Here is a 27939-nt window from a genome sequence, read left to right as displayed (position 1 = left end):
AAATGTGTTTTAACAAAACGTTTTGAATGTCTTAAGTAGTAGTTTTCATTTTATAATGAAATTAAATGATGTGGAGAAAAATCCCATATCTCTCCCAAAGTTTTTTTTTTTTTTTTGGTTCTTTTTTTCGGAGCTGGGGACCGAACCCAGGGCCTTGCGCTTCCTAGGTAAGCGCTCTACCACTGAGCTAAATCCCCAGCCCCCCAAAGTTTTTTTTTTTTTTCTAATTTCTTTTTTCTTTTTTTTTTTGTTTTTTTTTTTTTCCAGAGCTGGGGACCGAACCCAGGGCCTTGTGCTTGCTAGGCAAGCGCTCTACCACTGAGCTAAATCCCCAACCCCAATCCCATATCTCTCAAAGACCATAATTCTCACTTCTACTTCTCTGAAAATTTACTTGCTACTGTTTAGCATTATTGTAGCACTTTATTTTGAGTCACAGTCTTATTCTGTAGCCTAGGCTGGCTTGGAACTCACCTGGCTGGTCCTAAATTCACAGCAGCCTGCTGCCTTTGTCTCTATAGTGCTGTCATCAAAGGTGAGTGCCACTCCACCTGGCCTTCTGTTTTACATGGCAGCTCACTGTTTTGTGTAACTCCTGTTCCACAGTATTTGATGTCTTCATGACCTCTTTGTGCACTAGGTACACATGTAGTAGATAAACATATGAAAGCAAAATACCTATATACATAAATTTTAAAAAACAACAAGCCTTAATAGACCTGATAACTTGGAATTGCCCCATTGCTGGTGAGGCTGGAGGAGGTGGATTCTTGAACTCACTACCCACCCAGTTAGCCTTGCCTACTTGAAAAGTTTTAGTCCATTGAGAGAGGGTGTCTCAAAAGGGATAAAGAAAAATGGATGACACCTATTAGGGTCTGAAAATCCACAATAACCCAAGCAGTCACAAGTGTCCTGCAAAGTAAGATTTTTATTTGAATTAGGTAGCAAAAACTGACCAGTCAGGAACAGACAGCAGCACAGACTGGGAAGCTGTGTCTCCAAGATAGAATGTTATAGAGCTAATTTTAAGCTTGAAAACCACAAACGTCAATGCTAAGTTACAGTTAAATTTTCTTATCAATCAGCATTTCGGGATAGGGTAATTTGTTCCTAAGGAACTTTTACCCTGTTCTCATTAGTTGGGTTATTCAACTACGATAGGGGGTGGGGGGAGGACTTGCCTCATTCATGTCTCAACTTGCCAACCAGAATGTCATTTACCCAGGGGGGGGGGGTCTTAGGAACTATTCAAAATGGAAGTTTTATTCAAAATGGCTTGAATTTGGTTCCTCCATATACACATGCACACACCCAGTATTGTTGACATTTAGGACTAAAGTCCATTTCTTATGCCATAACACTCTGTTTCCTAGAAGACTTGATGCTACTCTAGAGTGCTGTATTAGAAGAACAGACAGACATGCTGTAGAAAAAGAAAGGAAATGTTAAAACACACACACACAGTTAGAAAAGTAAGAAGTTGTAATTTCTGGATTTAGACGCTGACTGAAAAATGAAGGATAAGTGGGTATTTGAAAGAGGAATGAGAGCAAGTGATTGCTCAGATAACCCTAGAAAAACAACCATATTTTATGGCTTGACCAGTACTGAGTCTTAAAGTGTGTGTCAGTTTTAACTTGTGTTGTAGAAGATATTGGATATGTATCACATTCATTCATAGTAAAAATTGTTCTATCAGCTAAGCATTGTGGTACTCTCTAAGGAAACTTAACAGGTTCAAGAAACTTAAGATTCAGAAGGCCAGGGAGGGTTGGGAGGGGAACACCCATAAGGAAGGGGAGGGGGGAGGGGGATGTTTGCCCGGAAACCGGGAAAGGGAATAACACTCGAAATGTATATAAGAAATACTCAAGTTGGGGCTGGGGATTTAGCTCAGTGGTAGAGCGCTTACCTAGGAAGCGCAAGGCCCTGGGTTCGGTCCCCAGCTCCGAAAAAAAGAACCAAAAAAAAAAAAAAAAAAAAGAAATACTCAAGTTAATAAAAAAAAAAAAAAAAAAAAGATTCAGAAGGCCAGACCTGGTGACACACACCATTTTATCCAGTGCTCTGGAGTCAGGAATACTGTGAGTTCAAAGCTAGCCTGGTCTGCATAGTGGGTTCCAAGACAGCCAGGGCTTGTCTCAGAAACAAAACCACCAAGAAAACAAAACAGCAACAAAAACCAGATGTGTCAAGCTGTAGTGGTGCACACCTTTAATCCCAGCACTCTGAGGCAGAGGCAGGCAGAATGAGTGCCAGGCCTATACAAAGAAACTCTGTCTCAACAGGGGGGATGGGATATGACTGGAAGTCTTTATGAGTTCTAAATGATCTTTCCTTTATTTATAGCTTAATTGTAATGTCAGAATCTTCCTGTGTTTAGTTATCCCATCTAGTCATCCTATACTTCTGATAATGAATCTTCTAAAAATATTTCACTGGGTGTGGTAGCACACACCTTTAATCCCAGCATTTTGGAGGCAGAGGCAGGCAGATCTCTTAAGTTTGAGGTCAGCTTGGTCTTTTTTTTTTTTTTTTTTTTTCTTTTTTGGTTCTTTTTTTTCCCCGAGCTGGGGACCGAACCCCGGGCCTTGCGCTTCCTAGGTAAGCGCTCTACCACTGAGCTAAATCCCCAGCCCCCAGCTTGGTCTATTAAAAGGAGTTCAGGGGGTTGGGGATTTAGCTCAGTGGTAGAGCGCTTGCCTAGCAAGCGCAAGGTCCCGGGTTTGGTCCCCAGCTCCGAAAAAAAGAAAAAAGAAAAAAAGGAAAAAAAAAAAAAGGAGTTCAGGACTGCTAAGACTTATTACACAGAGAAACCCTGTCTTCAGACTCAACCCCCTCCCCCCCAAAAACATTACTTTTATTAGACTTCCTTTTTTTGTTACTTTTTGATGTTCTTTATGTTTCACTGTTTAAAAATGATTTTTATTAGCAGAGAATATATTTTTAATTTTTTATTATGTGTTAGAGGTATTTTGTTTTACTTGTATGACTGTGTACCATGTACATGCATCGTGCCTATAAGATACCAGAAGGGTTATCAGGTTTTCATGGGACAAATTGTGAGTCACCATGTAGCTGCTGAGAATCTAATCTGGGTCCTGTATAGGAACAATGCTCTTAACTGTGACGCCATCTCTCCACCTCCACCCTAACCCCATTTTGTCATTTTAATTTATTATTTTTTTATTGTGTGTGAAGAAGCCAGAGATGGCTTGTTGGGTGTCCTTAATCATTTTCCAGCTTCTAAAAAAATTGTGTGTGTGTGTGTGTGTGTGTGTATTTTGCATTTAAAGTATGGTAGCCCTCACTCCTGGGATCTGCCCATCTCTGTCCCAAAACACTGTTACATGTTACAGCCACATGTAGCCATGCCTACTTTTATTGGGTACAGAGGACTCAAACTCAGCTCTTCATATTTACATAAGTGTCAGTACCCACTGAGCCATCTCTGTTTTGTGAAGCAGAATCTTTTAACTGAATCTGGATCTCGCTTCAGCTTGGCTGTCTTAATTAGGGCTTCTACTGCTGTGAAGAGACATGACCAAGGCAACTCTTATAAAGGACAACATTTAATTGGGGCTGACTTACAGGTTCAGGGGTTCAGTGGCATTCTTGGGCAGCCAGCTCCAAGCCTGCCCCCAAAGTGAAGCACTTCCACCAACAAGGACACACCTAATTGTGCCACTCCGTGGGCCAAGCATATTCAAGCCATTTCATTCCACTTTTTGGCCCCCATAGGCATGTTCAAACAAATGAGTCTGTGTGGGCCATTCCTAGCCATAGCATACTTGACCAGTAAGTCCCAGAAACTCCTTTTTCTGCCTCCCCACCTCTAGGACTTCAGACTTAACTGCTGTCCACACTCAACTTTTTTTTTTTTTTTTCCCTTTTTTTCGGAGCTGGGGACCGAACCCAGGGCCTTGCGCTTGCTAGGCAAGCGCTCTGCCACTGAACTAAATCCCCAACCCCACACTCAACTTTTTGCATTTATGCTAGACTCAGGTCCTTAGACTTTTGTGATAAGCACTTTACCAACTAGGCCATCCTTAGTCCCTTGTGTTTGCTTTTTTTTCCTGTAGTTTGTTTGGTTGGTTTTGGGGTAAGTTTTCACTGTGTAGTTCAGAAACACTTTGGTACCTATCCCCAGTCTGACTTAGAACTTGAGAATCTCTTGCCTCTTCTGAGTACTGAAATTTACAAATGTGAGCCTCTCCTTAAAGTATTGGGTTGGACCCAGGGCTTTTGTGTATACTAAGAACATATTCTATCAGTGATCTATATACTTCTCTCCAGCATTTTCATTATTTGCATGGTGGTTTGGGGGACAGTTTTAAATACTAGTGATCATAGGCATTTCTGTCTTTCTGTCTTGCTGTGTTTCTAATGCTAGATTTACAGAAGCTAGTAAACAACAACAAAACCTACTTTGTTGAATGTTCTAATTGTTTGAAGTGTAATTTTTTTTCTTTTAAGATTTACTTTATGTATATGACTATACTGCCACTATCTTCAGACACACCAGAAGAGGGCATGAGATCCCATTACACATGGTTGGGAGCCACCATGTGTTTGCTGGGAATTGAACTCAGGACTTCTGGAAGAGCAGTCAGTGCTCTTAACCGCTCAGCCATCCTCTCCAGCCCCTGAAACGTAGTTTTTTAAAATTTAAATTTAAGCTTTTGTTTGTAGGAGTAGGATATCTTGGAGTCTAGACTGGCTTAGAACTCAGTATGTAGCTGATGGTACCTTAAACAGGCATTCCTTCTCCAGAGGGCTAAGATTACAGAGCATGCCTCACCCTGTTAGGTTTTAGCATTTATTGATAAAAGAATGAAATATTAGTTACCTTGCTGCTGTGACAAAATTTCTGTCAAAAACAGCTTATGGAAGGAATTTGAGGGCATGTTATATCCTGGGAAGGTGGGGTGGTGGGTCACATTGTATCTACAGTCATGAAGCAGAGGTGTGAGTGGGAAGTCAGTACTTAGCATTTTCCATTTTTATGCAGTTTAAGCCCCAAGGCATAAGACCCCCTTACATTTAGAGTTGGTCTTCTCTTTCCCTCTCTTCCTCCCTGCCTCCCTCCCTCCTTGTTTCCCTCCCTTCCTCTCTCCCCCCTCAATGGTTTGTTTTATTTTGTTTTTTGAAATGGAGTTTCTCGGGCTGGAGAGATGGCTCAGTGGCTAAGAGCACTGACTGCTCTTCCAGAGGTCCTGAGTTCAATTCCCAGCAACCACATGGTGGCTCACTACCATCTGTAATGGGATCTGATGCCCTCTTTTGGTGAATCTGAAGACAGTGACAGTGTATTCATGTACATAAATTAAATTTAAAAAAATCTTTTAGGAAAAAAAAGAAATGGAGTTTCTCTGTGTATTGTACTCACTCTGTAGACCAAGGCTGGTCTCAAACTCACAGAAACTGCCTGCCTCTGCCTCCAGCAAGCTCAGAGGCTTGGATCACTGCCTGGCTAGAGTGGTTCTTTATTGTTCTTTTACTTTCTCATTGCCGTAGGCAGAAGCTCATAGTAACCTCTCTCTGACTTCTCTCTGAGAGATGGCTTAGCAGTTAAGAGCACTGACCACTTTTCCAAAGGTCCTGAGTTCAATTCCCAGCAGCCACATGGTGACTTAAAACCATCTATAATGGGATCTGATGCTTTCTTCTGGTGTGTCTGAAGACCATTCGGTGTATTTATATATATAAAATTTTAAAAATCTTAAAAAAAAAAGCCTCAGTCATAGTTGAATTGTGAACCACCTTTTTGAATTAATTATTATATGATGACATTTTATCATGAACGATGGTCACATAACACTTTGTTAGATTTCATAGGGCCTGTCTCATTGGACTCTGGCATATGATACACTGGCCAGGAACTTGTCCTACCTGTGTCATCCCTTCCATAAGATTCGGGAATGTTGTACCATATTTAAGAAAATCTTACTGGAGGTCTAGTTCAGTGACCCTGGGTAAAAGTGCTGTTGCAACAAAATGTTGGGAGTTTAGATCCTCAGAACTTGTGGCAGAAGGAAAGAACGAACTGCCTAAAATTGTCTTTATTTTCACCCACCTGACCTAACTCCCATGCCCTCACCCCACATACACAGAAAAGAGTAATACATGAAATAACTTCATTGCTCTTCTTCTCTGTTAAGAAATGTATAGAAATGTCTTTGAGTGAAATAGTTAAATCTCAGTATAGTAACCCCAGCACTTGGCAGGCTGAGACAGGATCTTTTTTTTTTTTTTTTTTTTTAAAGATTTATTTTATTTATTATATATAAGTACACAGTAGCTGTCTCCAGATACACCAGAAGGGGGCATCAGATCTCTTTACGGATGGTTGTGAGCCACCATGTGGTTGCTGGGAATTGAACTCATGACCTCTGGAAGAGCAGTCGGGTGCTCTTAACCGCTGAGCCATCTCTCCAGCCCCTGAGACAGGATCTTAAGTATTGGGCTACTCCAAGCTTCATAGTGAGCTCCTACTTTAAAAGGAAAAAAAGGAGTCGTTTTATATAATGATTCTTCATTTGACTTCATGTTGTCTTTTATGGAAATAGAATCAAAATTAAATGGAACAAGAAGAATTTATATCGAGTTATTCCAGGCCAACAAGGACTTTGTAGTTTGACCTTGCCTCAGGAAAAAAATTCAGAATCTAAAATACTATAGGTTTTAGGTAGATTATCTCTGAAAACATGTAAATCACAATAGTGATTGCCTATGTTAAAATATTAGATATAATTGGCAATATGGACCTATTAAGTAGGGTTAGGGATATATCATGCACAATCCTTGGATTTGATTTCTAGTGCCTTACATCTGCCAGGTATGGTGACTCATGCCTTTAGGATCAAAAGTTCAAGGTCATCCTTAGTTTCTGGCTAACCTGGGATTCACAAAATCCTGTCTTACAAAAGCAGAGAGGACCAGGCATGGTTGCTCATGTCTTTCATCCCAATGCTCAGAGGCAGGGGCAGGGGTATCTCTGTAAATTCAAGGCTGGCCAGTACACACAAAAAAATAAAATTGGCTAAAGGATGTACTGTTATTGTATGTATATTTACGTTTTGTTTAATTCGTGACTTTAACTTCTTTTTTTTTTTTCTTTTTTTCGGAGCTGGGGACCGAACCCAGGGCCTTGCGCTTGCTAGGCAAGTGCTCTACTCTACCACTGAGCTAAATCCCCAACCCCATGACTTTAACTTCTTAACTACTTAAGTTAGTTTAAAGGCTTAAACAGAGGACTCCTAAATCAACCTTTTCTATAATTTTGTGACGAAAGGCTCACAGTAATTGGGAAATGTTGAAATAGGAGAGCACAGATGCTTGCCAATATTGTCAGGACAGAATGAAAAAGAAGCATGAAAATATAGTTCAACTTTGCTGCCTTTAATTAGAATTCTAAATGTCATTCTAAGACAATATACTGTTTGTAGCTTGTGCATTTTTAGTGTATTAAAATAGTTTAATTTCTTTCGTTTGTTTGTTTGTTTCGGGGAGGCAGGGGTTCAAGACAGAGTTTAACTCTAGCCCTAGCTGTTTTGGAACTCACTCTGTAGACCAGGCTGGCCTCAAACTCAGAGATGTGCCTGTTTTTGCCTCCTGAGTCCTGGGACTATAAGCATGTACCTCCATTGCCTGGCTTCATTTTTAAATAAGGTCTTTCAGTGATGCCTAGTCCAAACTGGCTTTGAATTCACTATGTAGCATGGGCTGGCCTTACACTCCAGGTCCTCCTGTCTTGGTCTCTAGTGCTGGAATTAAAGGCATGTACCACCACTGCATGGCATTTAGAGTTGTCTCCCCTCTCCCCTCCCTCCATCCTTCCTTTCTTCCTTTCTTTCTTATATATAAGTGCACTGTAGCTGTCTTCAGACACACCAGAAGAGGGCATCAGCTCTCATTACAGAGGGTTGTGAGCCACCATGTGGTTGCTGGGAATTGAACTCAGGACCTCGGGAAGAGCAGTCCGTGCTCTTAACCACTGAGCCATCTCTCCAACCCCCCCAGAGTTATTTCTAATACTAAAATATTTACTATAATTTTTTTTTTTTTTTTTTTTAGGGGGAGATGGTATTGTGCCTGAGAGATACTTTTATGGTGTATGCATGTGTGTCTGCCTGGAGACAACACTCTTTACCTGTTCCTCTTTAATAGGACGGTTACTTTCTCAACTTGGAGCTAGACTATTTTAGCTAGTCAAGAAGCCAGCAAGCCCCAGACAGGCTCTTTCTACATATCCTTGTGCTACAGACTTGGCATAGGACACTCAGCCCTTTACATGAGACATAAACTTCAATCCTCATGCTTGCACAGCAAGGAAATTATAACCACTTAGTCATCTCTTCGTATTCTTAGTAGAGTTTCATTAAAACATTTCTGTGCAAAACTCAATTCTAATCTCCAATGCTTGAGTATGTTTATCAAATAGTAAGAGAAGGTGAATGTCAACACTAGAAAAACTGATGGCTACTTTAACAATTGATGTCTAGGTATAGAAATATATCTGTGGAGTGCCTGCAGTTTACAAGCTGAGCAGTAAGTTAGAAAGTGATAAAATGGCAAAGGCCAGGACTAGAGCTCAGAGGCGGGTCACTTACCTAGCATGTACAGTGTTCTGAGTTCAGTCCCTTGCATCTCTGAAAATAACAAAAAAAGAAAAGATGCTAAAAAACAATACAGATAAATTGTAACAGTACCTAAGTTTTTGAATTTTGGAAGTATGTCTATTTTATTTCCAGAAATATTTATATAATTTAGTACTCTGGGCAGTGGTGGTACACACCTTTAATCCCAGTACTCAGGAGGCAAAGGCAGGTTTGAGGTTAGCCTGGCTCACATAGTGAGTTCCAGGGTAGCCAGGGTTTCACAGAGAAACTTGTCCTTGGGCTGCCCCAACCCCACCCCCCAAAAAATTATTAAGTGTAGTTCTTCAAATAGAAGGTCTTTTTAGGACTCATTTTAATTTTTTTCTTTCAGAAATCGAGCTATAGCAGATTATCTTCGTTCAAATGGCTATGAAGAGGCATATTCCGTTTTTAAAAAGGAAGCTGAACTAGATATGGTATGCTTGACTGTATAATTATCATTTTTCTAATTATTCATAGTGTAGTTAATGAGTTAAGTTTTACTTAAGGTTCAGTAGGTCAATTCAGCTATTTAAATTTTGCCATTTGTTGTGATTTACTTAGTGTTGAGCTTAATTTTCCCACTTTCTGTATAGTCAAATATTTAATAATGTTTTGTCTTAAAGGTATCATTGTTAAGCCATTTTTTAAAAGATCTTTTTCTCTTCCAGAATGAAGAATTAGATAAGAAGTATGCTGGTCTTTTGGAAAAAAAATGGACATCTGTTATTAGATTACAAAAAAAGGTAACTAGATCTTTCTTAAGTCAGTTGTATTCAATGTCTACTTATAAATTTTCTGAAAATATTGCCATAATTACTAATCTGCAGATACTCATGGTTGATCTTAAAAAAAAATACATTTCTTTGCTTCATGAAAACTTTGGTTTTAAGGTTATTTTTGATACACATTAAACAGTCTAGAGGTTTAACCTTGCATTGTCTTGACTGAGAAATTGGTGCTGAAGGAATCATTTGTGTCCTTAGAACAGTGCTGTTTAGCCTGTGGGTGGCACTGCACCCCTTTGAGGTTGAATATCAGCTAACCTATAGTATCAGGTATTTATAATTCATTAACAGTAGCAAAATTACACTTAGGAAGTAACAACAAAAGTAATTTTATGGTTGTGGGTCACCAGAATACAAGGATGTATATGGTCGAAGCGTTAGAGAGGTTGAGAACCAATGCCTTGGAAGGACATAATTAATTATAACTGGAAAAAGAGCACCAAATTTGTCTTACGTGAGTCAGTCTCATCTCTGAGTTGTTTTTTTTTTTTAACCTGTAGGATGAAAGTAACTTACTATCCCATTTCTAAAATACATATTCTTCACAGACAAAGTTAGAATAGATAACATTGTTCTAATATGAGCCCGACTATATTAATCTTAGCTCAGGGACAAGAACCAATACCTAGTAGATGCTCAGTAAATATTAGTTTTTTTGTGAATATTACTACCTATAGGATAAATAATAAACTGTGGTGTAGGGAAAAGGGCTGGAGAGATGGCTCAGTGGTTAAGAGCACTGGCTGCTCTTCCAGGGGTCCTGAGTTCAATTCCCGGCAACCACATGGTGGCTCACAACCATCTGTAATGGGATCTGGTGCCCTCTTCTGGTGTGTCTGAAGACAGCTCAGTGTACTTATATATAATAAATAAATCTTTTAGAAAAAGAAAAGAAAACCTAAAAATTACAGGTATAAATCAAGCAAGATAAGTGTGTTGGTCTTCTGTTAATAAATGTAAATGAAAATTGTCTTTGAGTGAATTAGTTCCAGCTGGGCATAGTAACTCTAGCCTTTGGGAATTGAGAAAGATCCTAAGTTCTAGACTACCCTAAGCTTCATAGTCAGAGCCTACCTTAAAGGGGGAAAAAAAAACCAACCCAAATACATTATAGAGCACATCTTTATTTGACATCATGTTCCCTCTCAAGGTAATGGAATTAGAATCAAAACTAAATGAAGCAAAAGAAGAATTTACGTCAGGTGGTCCTCTTGGTCAGAAACGAGACCCAAAAGAATGGATTCCCCGTCCACCTGAGAAATATGCATTGAGTGGTCATAGGAGTCCAGTTACTCGAGTCATTTTCCATCCTGTGTTCAGTGTTATGGTCTCTGCTTCAGAGGATGCTACAATTAAGGCAAGTGCTTTGTGTTTGTTCATTTTGTTTTTTGTTTTGTAGTTTTTGGTTTGGTTGGTTGGTTTTTGTTTTTTGAGAGAAACTATGTCTTTTCTGTGTAGTCTTGGCTGTCAGACTGGCTTTGAACTCACAGAAATTCTCCTGCTTTTGCCTAGTAAGTGCTGTGATTAAAGTTGTGTGCCACCACTCCCAAGTAAAGTGAATTTTTCTGAAAGGCAGACTTGACGTAAGTTAGGTGACAGATAAGATTTTGAAAATAAGGACCTAAGCAAAGGGACACAGAGATTAGGGAGGTCTGAGTTTTTGAGTTTCCCTTTGTTGTTGTTTGAGAGAGAGAGAGAGAGAGAGAGAGAGAGAGAGTGTGTGTGTGTGTGTGTGTGTGTGTGTGTTTTGCCTCTGTTGTATATGCATGTATACCTGTGATGGCATGTGTGGTTGCCAAAGAACAATTTATAGGAGTTGTTTCTCCCTTCTCCCACGAGGGTCTCAGAAATCAAACTCAGGATCGGATGTCACGTTTGGTGGCAGGTAGTTTTTTGAAGCTGTATTAAGTAATTTTGGTATTAAATCTTAAAGGCAGGCTTAAAATTTCATTAAAGCTCTAGAGAGGCATTCTTCCAATAAGTAACTGATATATTTGAGCAAATATAGTTTTTAATTTAGTTGGGCAGTAATCTTTTCCAAGTTTCTGTACTTGAAAAATAAGTTTGTTCCTTATTTTTTTTTTTAAAGATTTATTTATTTATTATATATAAGTACACTGTAGCTGTCTTCTGATACACCAGAAGAGGGCATCGTATCTCTTTACAGATGGTTGTGAGCCACCATGTGGTTGCTGGGAATTGAACTCATGACCTCTGGAAGAGCAGTCGGGTGCTCTTAACCGCTGAGCCATCTCTCCAGCCCTTGTTCCTTATTTTTAAACAGACAGTAAAAATACTACTTTACAAAACCAGTCTCCCAAAGAACTTTAGCCTAAAGTAATGTACAGATTTCTTTAATCTACCTATAATTGACAGTTATGTAAACGATAATAAAAAGATAGAAAGATAAAATACAGATGGATTTCTTTTGTTTTTGTTTTTTTGTTTTTTTGTTTGTTTTTTTGTTTTTTTTGTTTTTTTTTTTTTTTGGTTCTTTTTTTCCGGAGCTGAGGACCGAACCCAGGGCCTTGCACTTCCTAGGCAAGCGCTCTACCACTGAGCTAAATCCCCAACCCCGGATTTCTTTGTTTTAAGGCTTATTTTATATGAAGAACCATTTGTTTTATTTGTAAATGTTTAATAAAATGTCATTGTATATATCACAACAGTAGTCCTGCCTGTGATGCAGGCATGACTGTTTTACCATTTCTTCAAATAGAGTATAGTCTACTTAATTTTTCATTATTACTATTTTTTTTTTCCTTTGAGACAGGCTCTCTCTACATAGCCCCAACTGTCTTGAACTCAATATGTATACTGAGGTGGCCTCAAACTTAAGCAATCCTCCTGCCTTTGCCTCTGTGGTGCTGGAATTAAAAGTGTGAGTCATCATGCACCATGCGTTATGTATTTTTATGTGAACCTGGAGGCTCAGGGCCTCCATGTGAATCATGTGCCTGCCTGTGGATCTAAGAAGTTCTTAGGTCTGCTGGAACTGGAGTTGCAGGAAGTTGTAAACCATACATCTTGGATGCTGGGAACTGTCAGGGTAGTGTGTGTGTGTGTGTGTGTGTGTGTGTGTGTACGCGTGTGTACGCGTGTGTACACACATACCCCACAGTGGTTATGGTGATGTCAGAAGACAATTTGGTAGAGTCATTTCTCTCCACTTTTTATGTGGGTTCTAAGGATTGAATTCAGGTTGCCAAGCTTGTTCAACAACTTCCTTATCTCATGAGCCATCTCATCTGCCCGTTTTATCTTTTTGACAACTTATTTCCAGTGATAATGAAAGTATGCATTCTTACTACATTTTAAACAATAGTAGACTACATGAGGACTTTAAAATTTAGTGGGACACTGCCTTTAAATAAAAAGTAAAATGGCTGGATATAGTAGTTCTAGAAGTTGTCTGTGCACACACACATACACATAGACACCACAATCAGACATGTTTATAACATATAAAAATTTAAAGATGAATAGTATTTGGAGTGTGGGAGCACATGTTTATTATTCCTAGCATTAGGAAGCAGAGATAGTAAGAATAAGAAAGAATTCAGGTTCATTAGCAGGTATATAAAAAATGTGAGGTTAGCCTAGGCTACTTGAAGCACTGTCTCATAAAATAAAAATAAACTCCTGATATACCTAAGGATGAATCTAGCTAAGCAAGCACAGAATGAATGAATGAATGAATGAATGAATGAATGAATGAATGAATGAATTGGAGCTGAGGACCGAACCCAGGGCCTTGCGCTTGCTAGGCAAGCACTCTACCACTGAGCTAAATCCCCAACCCCTGCAAGCACAGAATTAAACACACAGTGATCTCTTTCATAAAGATGTGTTCGAACGTTTGATTGAAGGTAAAGGTTTTATTTGTTCAGAGCTCATTGTAATGATATGTGCCCAGCACTCCAGAGTGAAACAGATGGTTCATGAAATAGCTTAGGCTACTAGCAAGACTACTCTACAAACCATTCTGCCTGGGCACATAATGCACACCTAAAAGTACTATCTTTTATGAGGCAAAGGCAAACAGATCTCTGAGTTTAAGGCTCATATGATCTATATAATAAAACTTTGTCTCAAAACAAACAACAAAAGTAAAATTAGGGAAAAAATACATTGTTGAGGTGTAAGATATAAACTTGTATTTTTCATATACATACTAGAAATTCCTTTATAGTTTTTATATTTGCTTATCAGCTCCCCCCAACCTTTTTTTTTTGGTTTTAGTTTTATTTCTTTTTTGTCTTCTGGAGTTTGTTTGTTTTTGTTTTTTGAGACATGGTTTCTTTGTGTAACAAGCCCTGGTTGTTTTGTACTTGCTTTGTACACCAAGCTGGCTTGGAACTCAAAAAGATCAGCCTGCCTGCCTCTGCCTCTTGAGTACTGGGATTAATAGTTTATCAATTATCAGACTGTTTTGATTAAGTTTTTAAAATGTGGGCTGGGGAAGATGGCTTAGTGGTTAAGAGCACTTGCTATTCTTACAGAGGATCAGTGTAGGTTCCTAGCTTCCTTTATGGTGGCTTTTAAATGTATTGCCTAGTAACTTTTTTTTTTTCCCCTCTTTTTTTCGGAGCTGGAGACCGAACCCAGGGCCTTGCGCTTGCTAGGCAAGCGCTCTACCGCTGAGCTAAATCCCCAGCCCTGTAACTTCTTTTTTAAATATTGTCTATTTCCCCAAATCTCTGTGTGTGTGTGTGTGTGTGTGTGTGTGTGTGTGTGTGTGTGCGCGCGCGCGCGCGCGCGCGCGTGTGCGCGCATTCCCTACCACATTTAAAATTGTACTCACTGTAGGTAGAATGGACCAAACTGTTTGAGTTTAGCGCACAGAATCAGTATTTAATTTTTAAGTCAGATTATGATTTGGCCACCATAACCAAGAGTATTCTTGAGTGATTTGTGTAATATTCATTCTTGTTAACTCATAGTTTCTGTTTTAGAAAAGTGTCTTTTAAGAATGAGACTTAGGCGCTGGAGAGATGGCTTAGTGGTTAAGAGCACTGACTGCTCTTCCAGAGGTCCTGAGTTCAATTCCCAGCAACCACATGGTGGCTCACAACCATCTGTAATGAGATCTGATGCCCTCTTCTGGTGTGTCTGAAGACAGCTACAGTGTACTTACATAGATTAAATAAATAAATAATCTTTAAAAAAAGAAAAGTTGGGCCTGGTAGCACATGCCTTTAATGCCAGCACTCAGTAGGTAGAGGCATGTGGATTTCTCAGTTTTAGGCCAGTCTGGTCTTCAAAGTTTGTTCCAGGACAGCCAAGGCTACATAGAGGAATCCTGTCTTGAAAAGGGGTGGTTGGGATGGTTTTGTTAATCATGAGCACTCGATTCAGGAATAGTTTGTAGTTTATCATTTCTTTTTAGTCCTCTAAATATCTGCTCTAATAAAATTGAGAAATTAAGTCTACTGTTCTACATATGTTGCTCCTAATACATCTTTTTGCACTTGAATTTTCTTATTTATGCCTAGAACTTACTATCAGACTAGTGTGAGTTGACTTTCTGTACCTTCTCATTAACATAACGAAGTGGTAGAAAACTTAACACATGTAACACTGAGGTCTTTTAGATAGTTGGAGAATCAGTTTTTCTCTGTAGAGAAAAGTCACTTTGTACTTAAAGATTTGATATTTCTAACATAGATTACTTATTTGCTAATTAGTAAGACGCCAGACTGAACTAAGTATAACTGTGAAATGAAGTGATGGATTGGTATTAACCATTTTCCTATTCACTTGACAGGTGTGGGATTATGAGACTGGAGATTTTGAGCGAACTCTCAAGGGGCATACAGATTCTGTACAGGACATTTCCTTTGACCACAGTGGCAAACTCTTGGCTTCCTGTTCTGCAGATATGACGATTAAATTATGGGATTTTCAGGGTTTTGAATGCATCAGAACCATGCACGGTAAGGTAGAGGGCAGTACTTTAATCTCAGAAAGGGCATTTAAGAGAAGAAATAGTTTTCCAGTCATGTTTGGGTACCCTACATTTAATTCCTAGTTGTCTGCTTTGTTGTGAAAGCTTGATGAACAAGCCTTAGTCGTAGAAGTTTTCTGTTAAGAGCATTTAAGGTTTGCGTGACGTACTAATTTGTATTCTCAAGTATATTTGGATAAGAAAAACTGCCAGGTCATTTTAGTCCAAGAGAAACGGGCAATCTACTGAGGAGGTTGGTTCCTTTTCATTTTGTTTTTTGTCAAGAGAACAGTGTGGAAAATAGAAGCCAGAGTCTGTTGCTACAGTATCTTTAAGTGGCCATAGGTTATTTCATCTGGAAAATAAAAGGGATAGTGCCTATGGCATAGAATTATAACCATAAAATGACTCATTCTTAAACCATCTGGTAGATAAGAGATACTGACTTTTGTTGGTTTAATTTTTTGGAAAAGGGTCTTACAATGTACCCTTGCCTGGCCTGAACTCAGAGATCTGCCGGTTTCTACTTCCCTCAAGTGCTGAGGTCAAAGGTATATACCATCACACCTGGCTCCGTTTTCTTGAGCTTTTCCAGAAAACATAGCTAATTTGGAATATGAATCTTATTTATGAAATATCAATGCATTATCTTCTATGAACAATCAACATCAAAGATAAACTTCTAAATATTGGATCAGATTCTGCCTCTTACCTCTTTTTTTGTAATACATTTTTAATAATCTTGTCATTTAGATAAAGCTCAGCAAGAGAACTTTCTGTAGTTTTTTTAAATACCATGGTAAAAACCCACAGTTAACTGTTGAACACTTTGCTGTATTTTGTGTTTTAGGCCACGACCACAATGTCTCTTCAGTAGCCATCATGCCTAATGGAGATCATATAGTGTCTGCCTCAAGGGATAAAACTATAAAAATGTGGGAAGTGCAAACTGGGTAAGCAGATTCTGTTGGAAAACATCAGCTAAAAAAAAGATTATAAAAACAAAACAAAAAGTTTTTTTTTTTTTTTTTTCTTTTTTTTTTTTTCTTTTTTTCGGAGCTGGGGACCGAACCCAGGGCCTTGTGCTTGCAAGGCAAGCGCTCTACCACTGAGCTAAATCCCCAACCCCTCAAAAAGTTTTTTATAGTAATTTTATCTTTAATCTAGAATGATCACCAGGACTGAGATATATATATATATATATATATATATATATATATATATATATATATATATATTTAAGGACTTGGAAATTTAGCATAGGGGGAAAACCCTTGCTTTAATGCACAAGGCCCTAGCTTCCATCCCTAGCAACAAATTAATTTTTACACTCACACACACACACACTCTCTCTCTCTCTCTCTCTGCACTGCATGCACTGTAAACATGAATGCAGGAAGGACTCTTGGAAGTCAGTTCTGCGCAATAATCTACTTTCTATTTTCTCTGGTTTGTTTTTGTTGTTGTTAATTTTGTTTTTCTTTTCTTATCTGGGTTTAAATTAGAAATTAAATAATGTATATGCTGGTATATATTTAGTAGACTTGAGGTTTTTAAGTTACATTGTGTTTAGTGGTGTTTCCTATCAGCGTATTTTACCTGGTGTTGTTTTACTTTAGGATAGTGCCCATTTTTTATTAACCAAGATTCTACATTTATTTTGTTGATGTAGTATAATTTCTCTAACTATTGTTATTCTCCTCATCTTGATTTGAAACTCATTTTGTATCACTTCTGGAAAGTGTTCCCATGATTACCATTTATTCACAATGTACACTACTACTTAAATTGACAGCTACTGTGTGAAGACATTCACAGGACACAGAGAATGGGTACGTATGGTGCGGCCAAATCAGGACGGCACTCTGATAGCCAGCTGTTCCAATGACCAGACTGTGCGTGTATGGGTTGTAGCAACAAAGGAATGCAAAGCTGAGCTCCGAGAACACGAACATGTGGTAGAATGCATTTCCTGGGCTCCAGAAAGTTCATATTCTTCCATCTCTGAAGCAACAGGATCTGAGGTACTGTGTGATTGATTACATGTCTTTGTATGATTTTGTTAGTGTGTTGTAGGACAAAGCCTTAGTAACTTGTGTGATTCTCAGTCTAAGGTTTCTGAATACAGCTAAGCCTGTAGCCTAGAATTTCCGAGTTTTGAGGCTCTTTGCAGTTGTCAGTGGTGTTTATGTTTTTCCATCAGTTATTATTGGGCCAGTGAGATGGCTCAGTAGGTAGACACTTGCCACTAAGCTTAATGACTTTTTGATTCCTGAACCTCCTTTGTAGGAGGTGGGAACCAACTCCTCCCTCAGGTTGTTCTTTGATGTCTGCCTATATGCCATGGCAAGCACTGAGTACATATATAGACAGCTACACAAAATAGCTCACCCTTAGTTTGTTATAAGTTGGAGATTTTCTACTAAAGAGAAAATTGACCATTTGAATCCAGGTAGGATGGCCCTGAGATGATAGCATCATCTCAGGAAACTAAGGAAACTAAGGCCCAAAGGCTTATAGCAAGACCCTGTCTCAAAAAGAAAAACAGAGAAAATGAGAAAACATAACCCTCCACCCCTCCCCTTACCAATTTAAAAAAAAAAAAAAAGGAGAAAGAAAAATTTAAACCAACTAAACCAAAAAACCCATACATTTTAATAAAGCTCTAAATTTTTTTCTTTTTTAAGTTTTGTTAGTTTGTTTGATACAGGGCCTTACTATGTAGCTCTGGTTATCCTGGCTGGTCTTTAACTCAGAGATCTCACTCTAAATTAATCTTCTGTTTATGATCTCATTACAAATTACAAAATGTTCAAATTCTAAATAATTCTTTATACTACCCACTGGTGGTTGTTAATATATAATATATGCTATGTTTGATGCTAAATTTGTATAAAACGATACTGATTGGTTTAAAATCTTTTTTGATCACAGACTTTATATTGATCAGGGCCTTTTTTCATGCTACGAGAGAAGTATGTCACTTAGCTATACATACCTAACCTCACTGCAGAAGACATGGGCAGTACATTTCATTTTTGGTGTTACCTAGGCAGGGCCTATCTTTCTTTGTGGGCTAAGTACAACTATGTATTTCAATAAATGAAAACAATGTTTTTTGCAAGATTTCAAATGCATGTCATTATTTTAGATAAGTTGTTTTAAGTCCTTATTTTTTGTATGGGAAAAATAATTTATGTTTTTTATAGACTAAAAAAAGTGGCAAGCCTGGACCCTTCTTGCTATCTGGTTCCAGAGACAAAACTATTAAGATGTGGGACGTCAGTACTGGCATGTGCCTTATGACTCTGGTAAGTTTGCATCATCGCTCTTTGGCATCTTCATTGTGTATTTATCTTTGTGGATTAGATACTCTTGTGTTTTCTTACTAAATCTCAGTTCTGGGATTAAAATAACTATACGTTTATAAACTTCTTTAAAGTTTTATAAAGTGCTATTTTATACAATGCAATGTTATAGAAAATAAATGTATAAAACCCAGTAACTGCTGAGGGTAGGATCTTAGCTCACTATGTAATAACTACTCTGGAGGAGAAAGAAAGCTCTTACAGACTTGTTTACTTTTTGTAAAAGTTTTTATTTTATGTACATTGGTGTTTTGCCTGTATGCATGTCTATGTGAGGGTGTCAGATCCTCTAGAACTAGGTAGAGATGCAGACAGGTGTGAGCTGCCATTTGGGTGTGGGGAATTGAACCTGGGTTCTCTGGAAAAGCAAACAAAACTCAACCACTGAGCCATCTCTCCAGTTCAACTTTTTAAAAATGTTTTCTCTCTTTTCATCTGTCATCTCTTTGTTGACATTTATCGTACTTAGTTTATTTTTCTATTGTGAAATTAATTATTCTAACTTAATGAGTTAAAGGTGTTTAAGTAATGTTAGCAGTATTAGAGGTTCACTATAAGGGAGGTGGGTAGTAGATATTCTGGTTTGCTTAAGAAGCTCTAACTGGGGGGCTGGAGAGATGGCTCAGCGGTTAAGAGCACTAACTGCTCTTCCAGAGGTCCTGAGTTCAAATCCCAGCAACCACATGGTGGCTCACAACCATCTATAATGGGATCCGATGCCCTGTTCTGGTGTGTCTGAAGACAGCTACAGTGTACTTATATATAATAAATAAATGCATCTTTAAAAAAAAAAAAAGAAGCTCTAACTGGCTATTGTTAAGCTAGTAGCAGGTCTTATACTATAACATTCATGGTTTTAGAAGCTGGTTTAAGTGCTGATTAGGTCTGCATATATAATGTTAGCAACATGTTAAAGTATTCTGTGGTATTAATTGAGAAGGGAATACTGGAAGCAGGAAGGTAGAGTACAATGGAGAAATGGGAGGAGAAATTTGGGAGAAGGAACAAGACAGGATCAAAAGCTATGTAAGTATGTATAACAATGCTGAAAGAAAACCCATTACTGTAAGCTAATTTAAAAGATAAAAGAAGGACCAGTTGGAGATGGTGGTGGCAGTGATGGTGGTGGCAGCAGCACATAGCTTTAGTCTTCATAGACACAGGCATATCTCTTGAGTTCAAGGAAAGCCAGGACTACACAGTGTTACCCTGTTTTGAAAACCAAGAAGAAACAAACAAACAAAAGATAAATTCCCAATACTCAAGAGGCAGAGGCAGGAGGATCTCTGTTAGTTTGAGGATAGTATGGTCTATATAGAATTCCAGGTCAGCCAGGATTTCATAGTCAAGACCCCATCTCTCAGAAAAACTGTGTTGGTTTGTACCATGTTGGAAAAATGGATCTTTTAAAAAAATCTTTGTGCTCTTCTGTCTGTAACTGCATGGCCACCATTTTTCCTAGGTTTCTTCAACTTGTAGATACTGAGATACTCTCTCCTGCTTCATTGTGGTGTGGCCGCAAAATATGGGGCTTTGTTGTTGCTGCTGCTGAATTGGTTTTTTGTTTGTTTGGTTCGTGTTTTGTTTTTGAGACAGGGTGGTTTTTGTTTTGTTATTTATTTATTTATTTATTTATTTTCCCGGAGCTGGGGACCAAACCCAGGGCCTTGTGCTTGCTAGGCAAGCGCTCTACCACTGAGCTAAATCCCCAACCCCTGTTTTTTTGATTTTTGATTCCTGTAACTTAACTATGTAGACCAGCTTGTCCACAGACTCAGATTGATTCAAGCTGCCTCTACTTCCCAAGCACTGAATGCGCACTACCGTGTTCAATTCATTTTTCTATTGTGTTTTCTAATGTACTTTTGTATCTCTTCATGTGTTTATGCAAATGTGTGTGCCAGTCCCTGAATAGGCCAGAAACATTGACTCCTCCTGAAGTGGGAGTTACAGGCAGTTGTGTGTGACTGTACTGAATGCTGGGAACCCAACCCCAGTCCTCTAAAAGAGGACTTAACTGCTCAGTCAGCTCCTCAGCTCCTCAGTTTGCTTTTTTTGTTGTTTTTTGTTTTCAGACAAGGTTTCTCTATGTACTGGAACTCTCTCTCTAGATTAGGCCACCTGCCTCTGCTTGAGTGCTGGGATTAAGGGTGTGTATACCACTAACTTCTGGCTCACTGAAATTCTCTTAACTGCCTAGTCATCTCTTTGGCTTCTCAATTTTTAATTAACTGTTGTTGTTGTTATTGTTATTATCATTATCATCATCATTATCATTATAGCATCAAGGGTCTGGAGAGATGGCTCAGTGATTAAAAGCACTAGCAGTGGTTAAGAGCTCTTCCAGAGCATCTGCAATTGTTTTCTAGCACCTATGTGACAGCTTACAACTCCAGTTCCAGGGGATCCAATCTTCTTTTGGGCCTCTGAGAGCACTGCATTCAATGTGTTACACAGGTATACATATAGGCACAACACCCATACACATACTAATTTTAAAAAGTAATAATGAGGGGTTGAGGATTTAGCTCAGTGGTAGAGCGCTTGCCTAGGAAGCGCAAGGCCCTGGGTTCGGTCCCCAGCTCCGAAGGGGAAAAAAAAAAAAGTAATAATGAAAATTTGAAAGAACACTAGTGTGTCTTAAGAATATAGTTCAGTTAGTTGAGTGCCTGCCTAGCATAGCATACATAGAACTCTGGGTTAAAACTGCACAGGACCAGACATAGGATTCCAGCATCCAAGGTGAAAGCAAGGAGAATCATTTCAAGGTCAGTGAGTTTAGGCACCTCTCAACTACATGGGACCCTGTTTCAAGGTGGCGGTTTCTGGGGCTGTGCCTCACTTGGTAGAATCTACGTGCATACAGAAACCCTGGGTTCAGTCCCCAGTACCACAAGAACTGGGTGTGGTAGCACCTGCCTGAAGTTTAAGGTTATCTTGTGCTGTATAAGACCTTGTCAAGAAAAAAGAAAAACACTGATAGATATGGTTTCAGTATTAAAATATGTTCTATCCCAAATGTTAAATAAGTCAAATACCTTTTTGTCTTTAAGGTGGGTCATGATAATTGGGTACGTGGAGTTCTGTTCCATTCTGGGGGGAAGTTTATTTTGAGTTGTGCTGATGACAAGACCCTCCGTGTATGGGATTACAAGAACAAGCGATGCATGAAGACCCTCAATGCGCATGAACACTTTGTTACCTCCTTGGGTATGTACACATTGTGAGGTTTCTGAACATTTGCATTTTGGAGTGGCAGATGTAGCAGTTTTATGTAACCTTGTCAACTTTCCCAGGTAAGAAGTGACCAAGTTCTATAAGGGTAAAAGGCCTATTTCAGCCTTGTGGGTTCCTGCCGGTGGCTTTAAGCTTCTGTTTTTAGAATTAAGCTTATAGTTAAAATACTGTTTTCTCTGTTGTGCATTGGGTTTGGAAACTAGACTTGTGAAAGGGTGTTTACTGATTGATCACTCCTACTAACTGCCTGGTATTTTTCTTTCCTATTGTAAATTTTTTAAAAGAAATCGTAAAGGTTCTCAACGTGTGTGTTGAGGCCCCTTTGAGGTTGCAGATCAGATTTTTACATTATGATTCATAGCTAGCAAAATTACAGTCATGAAGTAGCAACGAAGTAATTTTATGGTTGGCTCCACCGTGAGGAACTGTATTAAAGGCTTAAGTGCTAGCGATGTCGCTCAGTGGTATAACAGCTAGCATAGCTTGACTGAGATGTTAGTTTCAATCCCTAATACTGTAGAAGAATAACAAATGTAGCCTGAGCTACATAGCAAGACCCTGTTTTGAGGGGGGAAAATAAAACAAATACGGCTAGCAAGATGGTTCAGCAGGTAGAAGTGCTTTTGGACAGGCCTGAAAACCTATGTTTAATCTCCACATCCAAACAATGACAAGTGAGAACTGGCTCCTGTGAGTTGTCTTCTGACCTTTCCGTATATGCACACACTCACAGAGACAGGCAGACAACGTATCTGGGAGTGTGGTGACACTTTCCCCAGTTTGGGCAGCAGAGCAGGATGATTATGTCCTAGATTTGAGTCCAGCTTGATGTACATAGCAAGGGACACATGGCAGGACTCTGTTGTTTAAGAAAGCAAAGAAAAAAAAGGACTTTTGTACTGTATACCACCATGTGCTAGAAACTTAGGGAATGGTATAAATGTCATGTCCTCAGTATCATCTGGAATTTATAAGAGTGAATTCAGTAAATTGTAATGTACTAGGGTGTGATGGATGGACCTTATGGTGACAATAAAGCCCTTGGTAAATTAGGCAGATGTGTTGTATTGGTTGCCCATGTCAAGCATTAGTACTAACCCTGAAGCACAGCATTCAGTAAACGGATGTAGTGGCTGAGCGTGCACTTGCTAGTAGATTTGAACATTGTTTGGGATGATACTGGTGACGTCAACAGGAATTTAATAGTAGAGTTTCAAATTCCCCAACCTAGTTGGTAAGCTTAGTGATTGTAGCAGTATGGATGGAATGTATACAGAGAAAATCGTGGATCTCGTATGCAGGTGTGGAAGCAGAGGTTCATGGACTCCCAGAGCTTGGGAAGCTGACCTGGAGGAAATCAAGTTCAAGGCCTGCTGGGGTTATAGTAAAGATACTGCTTAAAACACAAAAGCAAAAATTCTGCCAGGCTGGGTATGGTTTAAAAACAAGCCTTTTCTTTTGTCTTTCAGATTTCCATAAGACGGCACCCTATGTGGTTACTGGCAGTGTAGATCAAACAGTAAAGGTGTGGGAGTGCCGTTGATTGAGTCACATTTGGTTCTTCCTCCCTTTTTTCCTCTGGATGCACTCTGATGATACCATGGTTACCCCATTTGAGCTCTGTTTAAATAAATATTGTCCTTTCATGTAAATTATTCTGGATGTAGATTGAGCTTATTAAATGTTACACACAAAGTATTCATGCATGGTGAATCCAAATTGTATACTGTAAATTTACATATGTTGTCTAGAAGTACCATAGGGGTTAAAAACCTGGGCTGGCATTGGTCACACCAGGCCTACAAGGGCAGAAGTTGAATAAATTGAACTAGGGCACTAAACTGAATAGTTGACAGTGTCATTTTATGTTGGATTATTAATTATTGTTTTTCTTCCTGCTATCTGTTGGTGCCTGACTTGATGGCCTCATTTTGGGGAAAGTGGTTATTAGGGCTTTTTCTGAAATGTGTATCTATGTAACATCACGTAAGTGTGCTTAATGAATCTTTAAGGGGGTTAGATGGTAAGACTACAGTTCAGAGTCTCTTGCTCCATCTGTGTAATGGGGATTACACATTGAAGTTTTTGTCATGACCCCTTTGCCAAATCAATAGGATATGTTTGTTTTGGCACCTATCAAGCGAAGGCTAGTGGTTTATTTCTGTAAGAAAATGATCGTAAATCTCAAGAAAAATCTCAGCAGCTAACTAGTGAATCCTTTTTCATTTGGGTCTCACTGCTCTGTAAACAGGTCAGGAGACACTGTCCTACTCTGAGCTTCTCTTCTCCACACTAGACACACAAGTCGTGTTCTCCATACTGTTGGACTGTATAGTGATATGACTCCCCAGTAGACTTTGATCTTCCCATTGAGTGTCATGGTACAAATCACTATGTGTTTATGATGTTTTTAGGGATGTGCAATGTGCATGTCAGAAGGACAAAGAGGACAAAGCTGCGTGCACATTTTAAAGGTGTGGAAGAAACAGTTTCCAACATGAACCTGGTAACAATTTGGACTGTTTCACTTACAAGTTATAAAAAAAGTGACAGGGTTTATTGAAGCGTGCATAGAAATATACCGGTTTTCTCTTCATCTTTTGTTTATATGTAAATGTTTATAAGTATATGGGCCTATCTGTAAGTGGATATGTCTATATATGTATATCACACACATACAACCTCCATGTTGTTGGGTTTTGAGTTTCTGAGGACGTGCTAAAAAATAAGCCTAGAGTGACTCTTGCTGGGGAAATAAATACCAACCACAGCCATGCTTTAGAATAAACTCTGTGATGCTTCTGACTCTAAGGGGCTTTTCTAAGCTGAGAGAAAGTCACTTTATTCTCCCCTCTAATGGGCCATTCACCATTTTACACATTCCTGATAGGCTGTATATTTTGGTCCAGAGTTACTACAGTAGGTTTAAGAGAATTTTTGGAACACTATTCCATTGTCAATTGTTAATAAAGAATTTATCGCCTAGGTAACCAACTTTTTTTTTCTTTTTAAGAAAATCAATTTGAAAAGTTAACAGCAACAGTGACATACATAACAATGACAGTCTAACAATGGTAATTCTTTTCTGGACTGTATTTTATTCGTTTGTATAATAGAGGATTTTTTTAAAATGTCCCTTTAAGTATTGAATGGAAATTTGATTCCTGAAAGGACAAAGGGTGAGAATTAATGTCCTGTAGATAAACACAAGAGATTAGGCTGTAGCAGCAGCAGCTTACTGTCTAGCCTGTGTCCTTTTCGTTTGTTCACCTGTTTGGTCTTAATATTCCTCAGATTTCTCTAGAAAGGAAAAGTGTTTTGAGAAGTAAGTGGCTATTTTTGAGGACAAAACTCCATCATGATTCCGTAAACACTGTAGGTTAGCTTTTAGGACAACATTGCCTCACAGCCTTGCTTACATTGAGAAGTCTTTTTCTCCTAGCCGTTCTGACTGGATTTTTCTCCAAAAGCTATGGAAAATATCTTTGTTCTCATTTGCTGCTATTTCCTGTCCTATTTCAAGAATATAAATACATAGAAATGGTGCATCTTAACATTTGTTTGTATGTGTTAAAATGTCTTGTCTTTTAATTCAGTTTTAGCATGTAGCAACATGAATTGTTTAAGGGTAAGCCACAACATCTAGACATCATTCATAGAAACAATAAAGAATGGTACCAATGTAGAGGAGCAACCTGGGTTTCCTCCCCTGAAGCAGTGACTCTGACAACGGAGGAGGGAGTGCTCTGTAACAAAGCTGTCCTCACTTGGGAGATTGCCACAGCCTGCTGCTTAGCTGAGTTACCAGACATCCTCCACCTAAGCAGCAGCAAACATTGAATCTCAGGGATGGTCCACAGCTGGATCCAAACATAACGAGCCCTGTTTGAATAATGAAGGGTGGCGGGGCAACATCCACATCTGGCATCGGATTTGCAAAGGTTTCTTGCACTGTTGTTTGACACTGCCCTGTTGATGCCCTTACTCTTACGTTACTGTTTTCTCTGTCTGCTGTCTAACCCTGTGCCTTGCCTGGGATAAGGACAATGATAAAGTTACTGGTTTTGGTTGTAAGTAGAGGACTTTATCAATTGGTTAGCGGTTCACTGCTGCTTTGTTACTTTCTTGAGTCAGATTGGCTGCTTATTAAGAAATAAAAAGCTGATAGAATTGTGTACTTGGATGATTGTTGATTGTGTGTGTAAACAGACATTCCAGTGCCACCTATAGCACAGCGTGCCCAACAAGTCCTAACCGCATGGAGAGTGCAAGCTGCAGAGGTTTGTGTAGGCGTGACCTGGAGAATAGTTGCTTTTGACATGACATCTTGCACTTTAGGAGACTAAGACCGTCCTGTTTTGTCTGCATGTGGTGTGACCAATGGTGTGCTCAGAGCACTACCCACAATCACTAGTGTTAGCAAGCCGTCCCGGGCCGTGATGCACTATTAGTCCTTTGGAAGCTTTGGCTTTAGGCTCACCAAGCCCAGTCTCCTGTTTGCCTCTTTCTGTTCTTTGTGAACTTCCGATAATACCACTCACTAAAGTTTATTTTTTTTGTTTGTTTTTTAATTTAAAGAAAAACTATTTAAAAATAAGGACATTTTGTTTGTTGACAGTGGTGACTTGATAATCCTTAAGCAACAAGTTGAAATAGAAGGAAAAGGCACTTAAAATGGTTATTCTTCCTGTCCAGCTGTATATAAACCCAATGTGTTGGTTAATCTAGATGGTGCAAAGGATGTCATGGTAGACAAGCAACATGGGCAGAATGGGAAGAAAGGTTTTGGGTTTTTCCAGTGGGCTGGGTTGGGTGGGATGGGGTAAGCTGGACTCACAAGTCACGACTGAAACGGGCCTTTTTATCCTTTCACTGTATCATGTAAGTAGCTGCTTTCTCGCCTGCTTATCCTAAAGGCATCCCCAAAGCTCACTCTGAAGATGTTAGAAATAAACACAAACTCTACGAGTTAGAAGTCGATCCTGACACTGACATGAAGGCAAGCATTGATTTCATATGAACGTTGCAGAGGTGGTAATTGGAAAAAACAGTTCCCCAGATTGTAAGAGTTCACTGAAGATATCGACACAATTTTAAAAATCAGTAAAGGAATGTATATAATATTGCTCTTGTGTTTTACAGTAAGATTTGTTGCTCTCAGACTGTGTAAAACAAAATTTATTCATGTTTTCTGCATATTAAAAATCTTATTGTACCAATTGGTAAACTATTAAATGCCTATAAAACTAGATCTGGTGGGGTTTTTTCGATGGGTATTGGGGGTGAGGTTTTGATTTTGGTAGGAAGTGAGGCTTGGCACCAGGAACAGAAAGATGGTTAGTTGGCCATAAGCAACGGTGTTATTGGGAGCTGCTGTGCTGCCACTGTCTTAATGCTATTGTCTACCCCCTCCCTATCTGGAGGGAGCAGCATGCCTGTAGGGCTCTTGTAGCCATAGGCTTGAGCCAACCTGGAACTAACTGCATTGGACAGCTAAGCGCACACTCCTCCAGCTGTACATTCTGACATTTGACTGTAAACTGGCCTCTTAGAGATAAACAAAGACTCAATCCCAGAGATGAGGGCCCTGCCCATTTTGTTTCTGTCATCTCTTGCCTTGGAGATAAGTGTAAGGCTTCATTTGTTCTGGATGCCCCACCTCATGCTGATCCCTCATGTCCTTAGCTGTCTCTATCCTTTTGTACACAAGAGTGCAGGTTAATGTAGTGCCTCTTGTTGGAAGGCATCTTTCCAACCGAAAGAAGCTGGGTGAGAATGTACTTGGCCAGCTTTCCTACTAGATTATGGGACTCCTCCTTTTTCCCCCTCTGTTAAGAGCATGGCATTAGACCTGACCACTTTTCCCTCCAATTGGAGTTCTAACTTAAATATCATACTCTATTGTAAAAGCTGGTTGTGTATCACACATTGGCTTCCCTCCTTGAAGGCAGGGGGAA

At 39.1% G+C, this 27939-nt stretch overlaps 1 protein-coding gene across 12 annotated transcripts in view; it reads left to right on the top strand.

Annotated features, from left to right (window-relative positions):
* Window positions 1-27231, top strand: part of Pafah1b1 (platelet-activating factor acetylhydrolase 1b, regulatory subunit 1) — a 58981-nt gene extending 31750 nt beyond the window's left edge. For 11 of the 12 annotated variants that reach the window (XM_087574634.1, XM_087574636.1, XM_087574644.1 and 8 more), the window contains 9 exons: window positions 8995-9079; window positions 9314-9388; window positions 10581-10787; window positions 15198-15366; window positions 16228-16330; window positions 17173-17401; window positions 18587-18688; window positions 21799-21955; window positions 23452-27231. In XM_087574634.1, the coding sequence (XP_087430760.1) occupies window positions 8995-9079; window positions 9314-9388; window positions 10581-10787; window positions 15198-15366; window positions 16228-16330; window positions 17173-17401; window positions 18587-18688; window positions 21799-21955; window positions 23452-23525 (1201 nt within the window). In that variant the 3' untranslated portion in view covers window positions 23526-27231. The remainder of the gene's footprint in view (window positions 1-8994; window positions 9080-9313; window positions 9389-10580; window positions 10788-15197; window positions 15367-16227; window positions 16331-17172; window positions 17402-18586; window positions 18689-21798; window positions 21956-23451) is intronic. The other variant, NM_031763.3, reaches the window with a different exon arrangement.
* The last annotated feature ends 708 nt before the right edge of the window (window positions 27232-27939 follow it).

Source organism: Rattus norvegicus, chromosome 10 (genome assembly GCF_021556685.1).
Source record: "Rattus norvegicus strain SHRSP/BbbUtx chromosome 10, alternate assembly SHRSP_T2T, whole genome shotgun sequence".
Taxonomy (NCBI): domain Eukaryota; kingdom Metazoa; phylum Chordata; class Mammalia; order Rodentia; family Muridae; genus Rattus; species Rattus norvegicus.
This window is presented reverse-complemented; position numbering and strand designations above follow the sequence as displayed.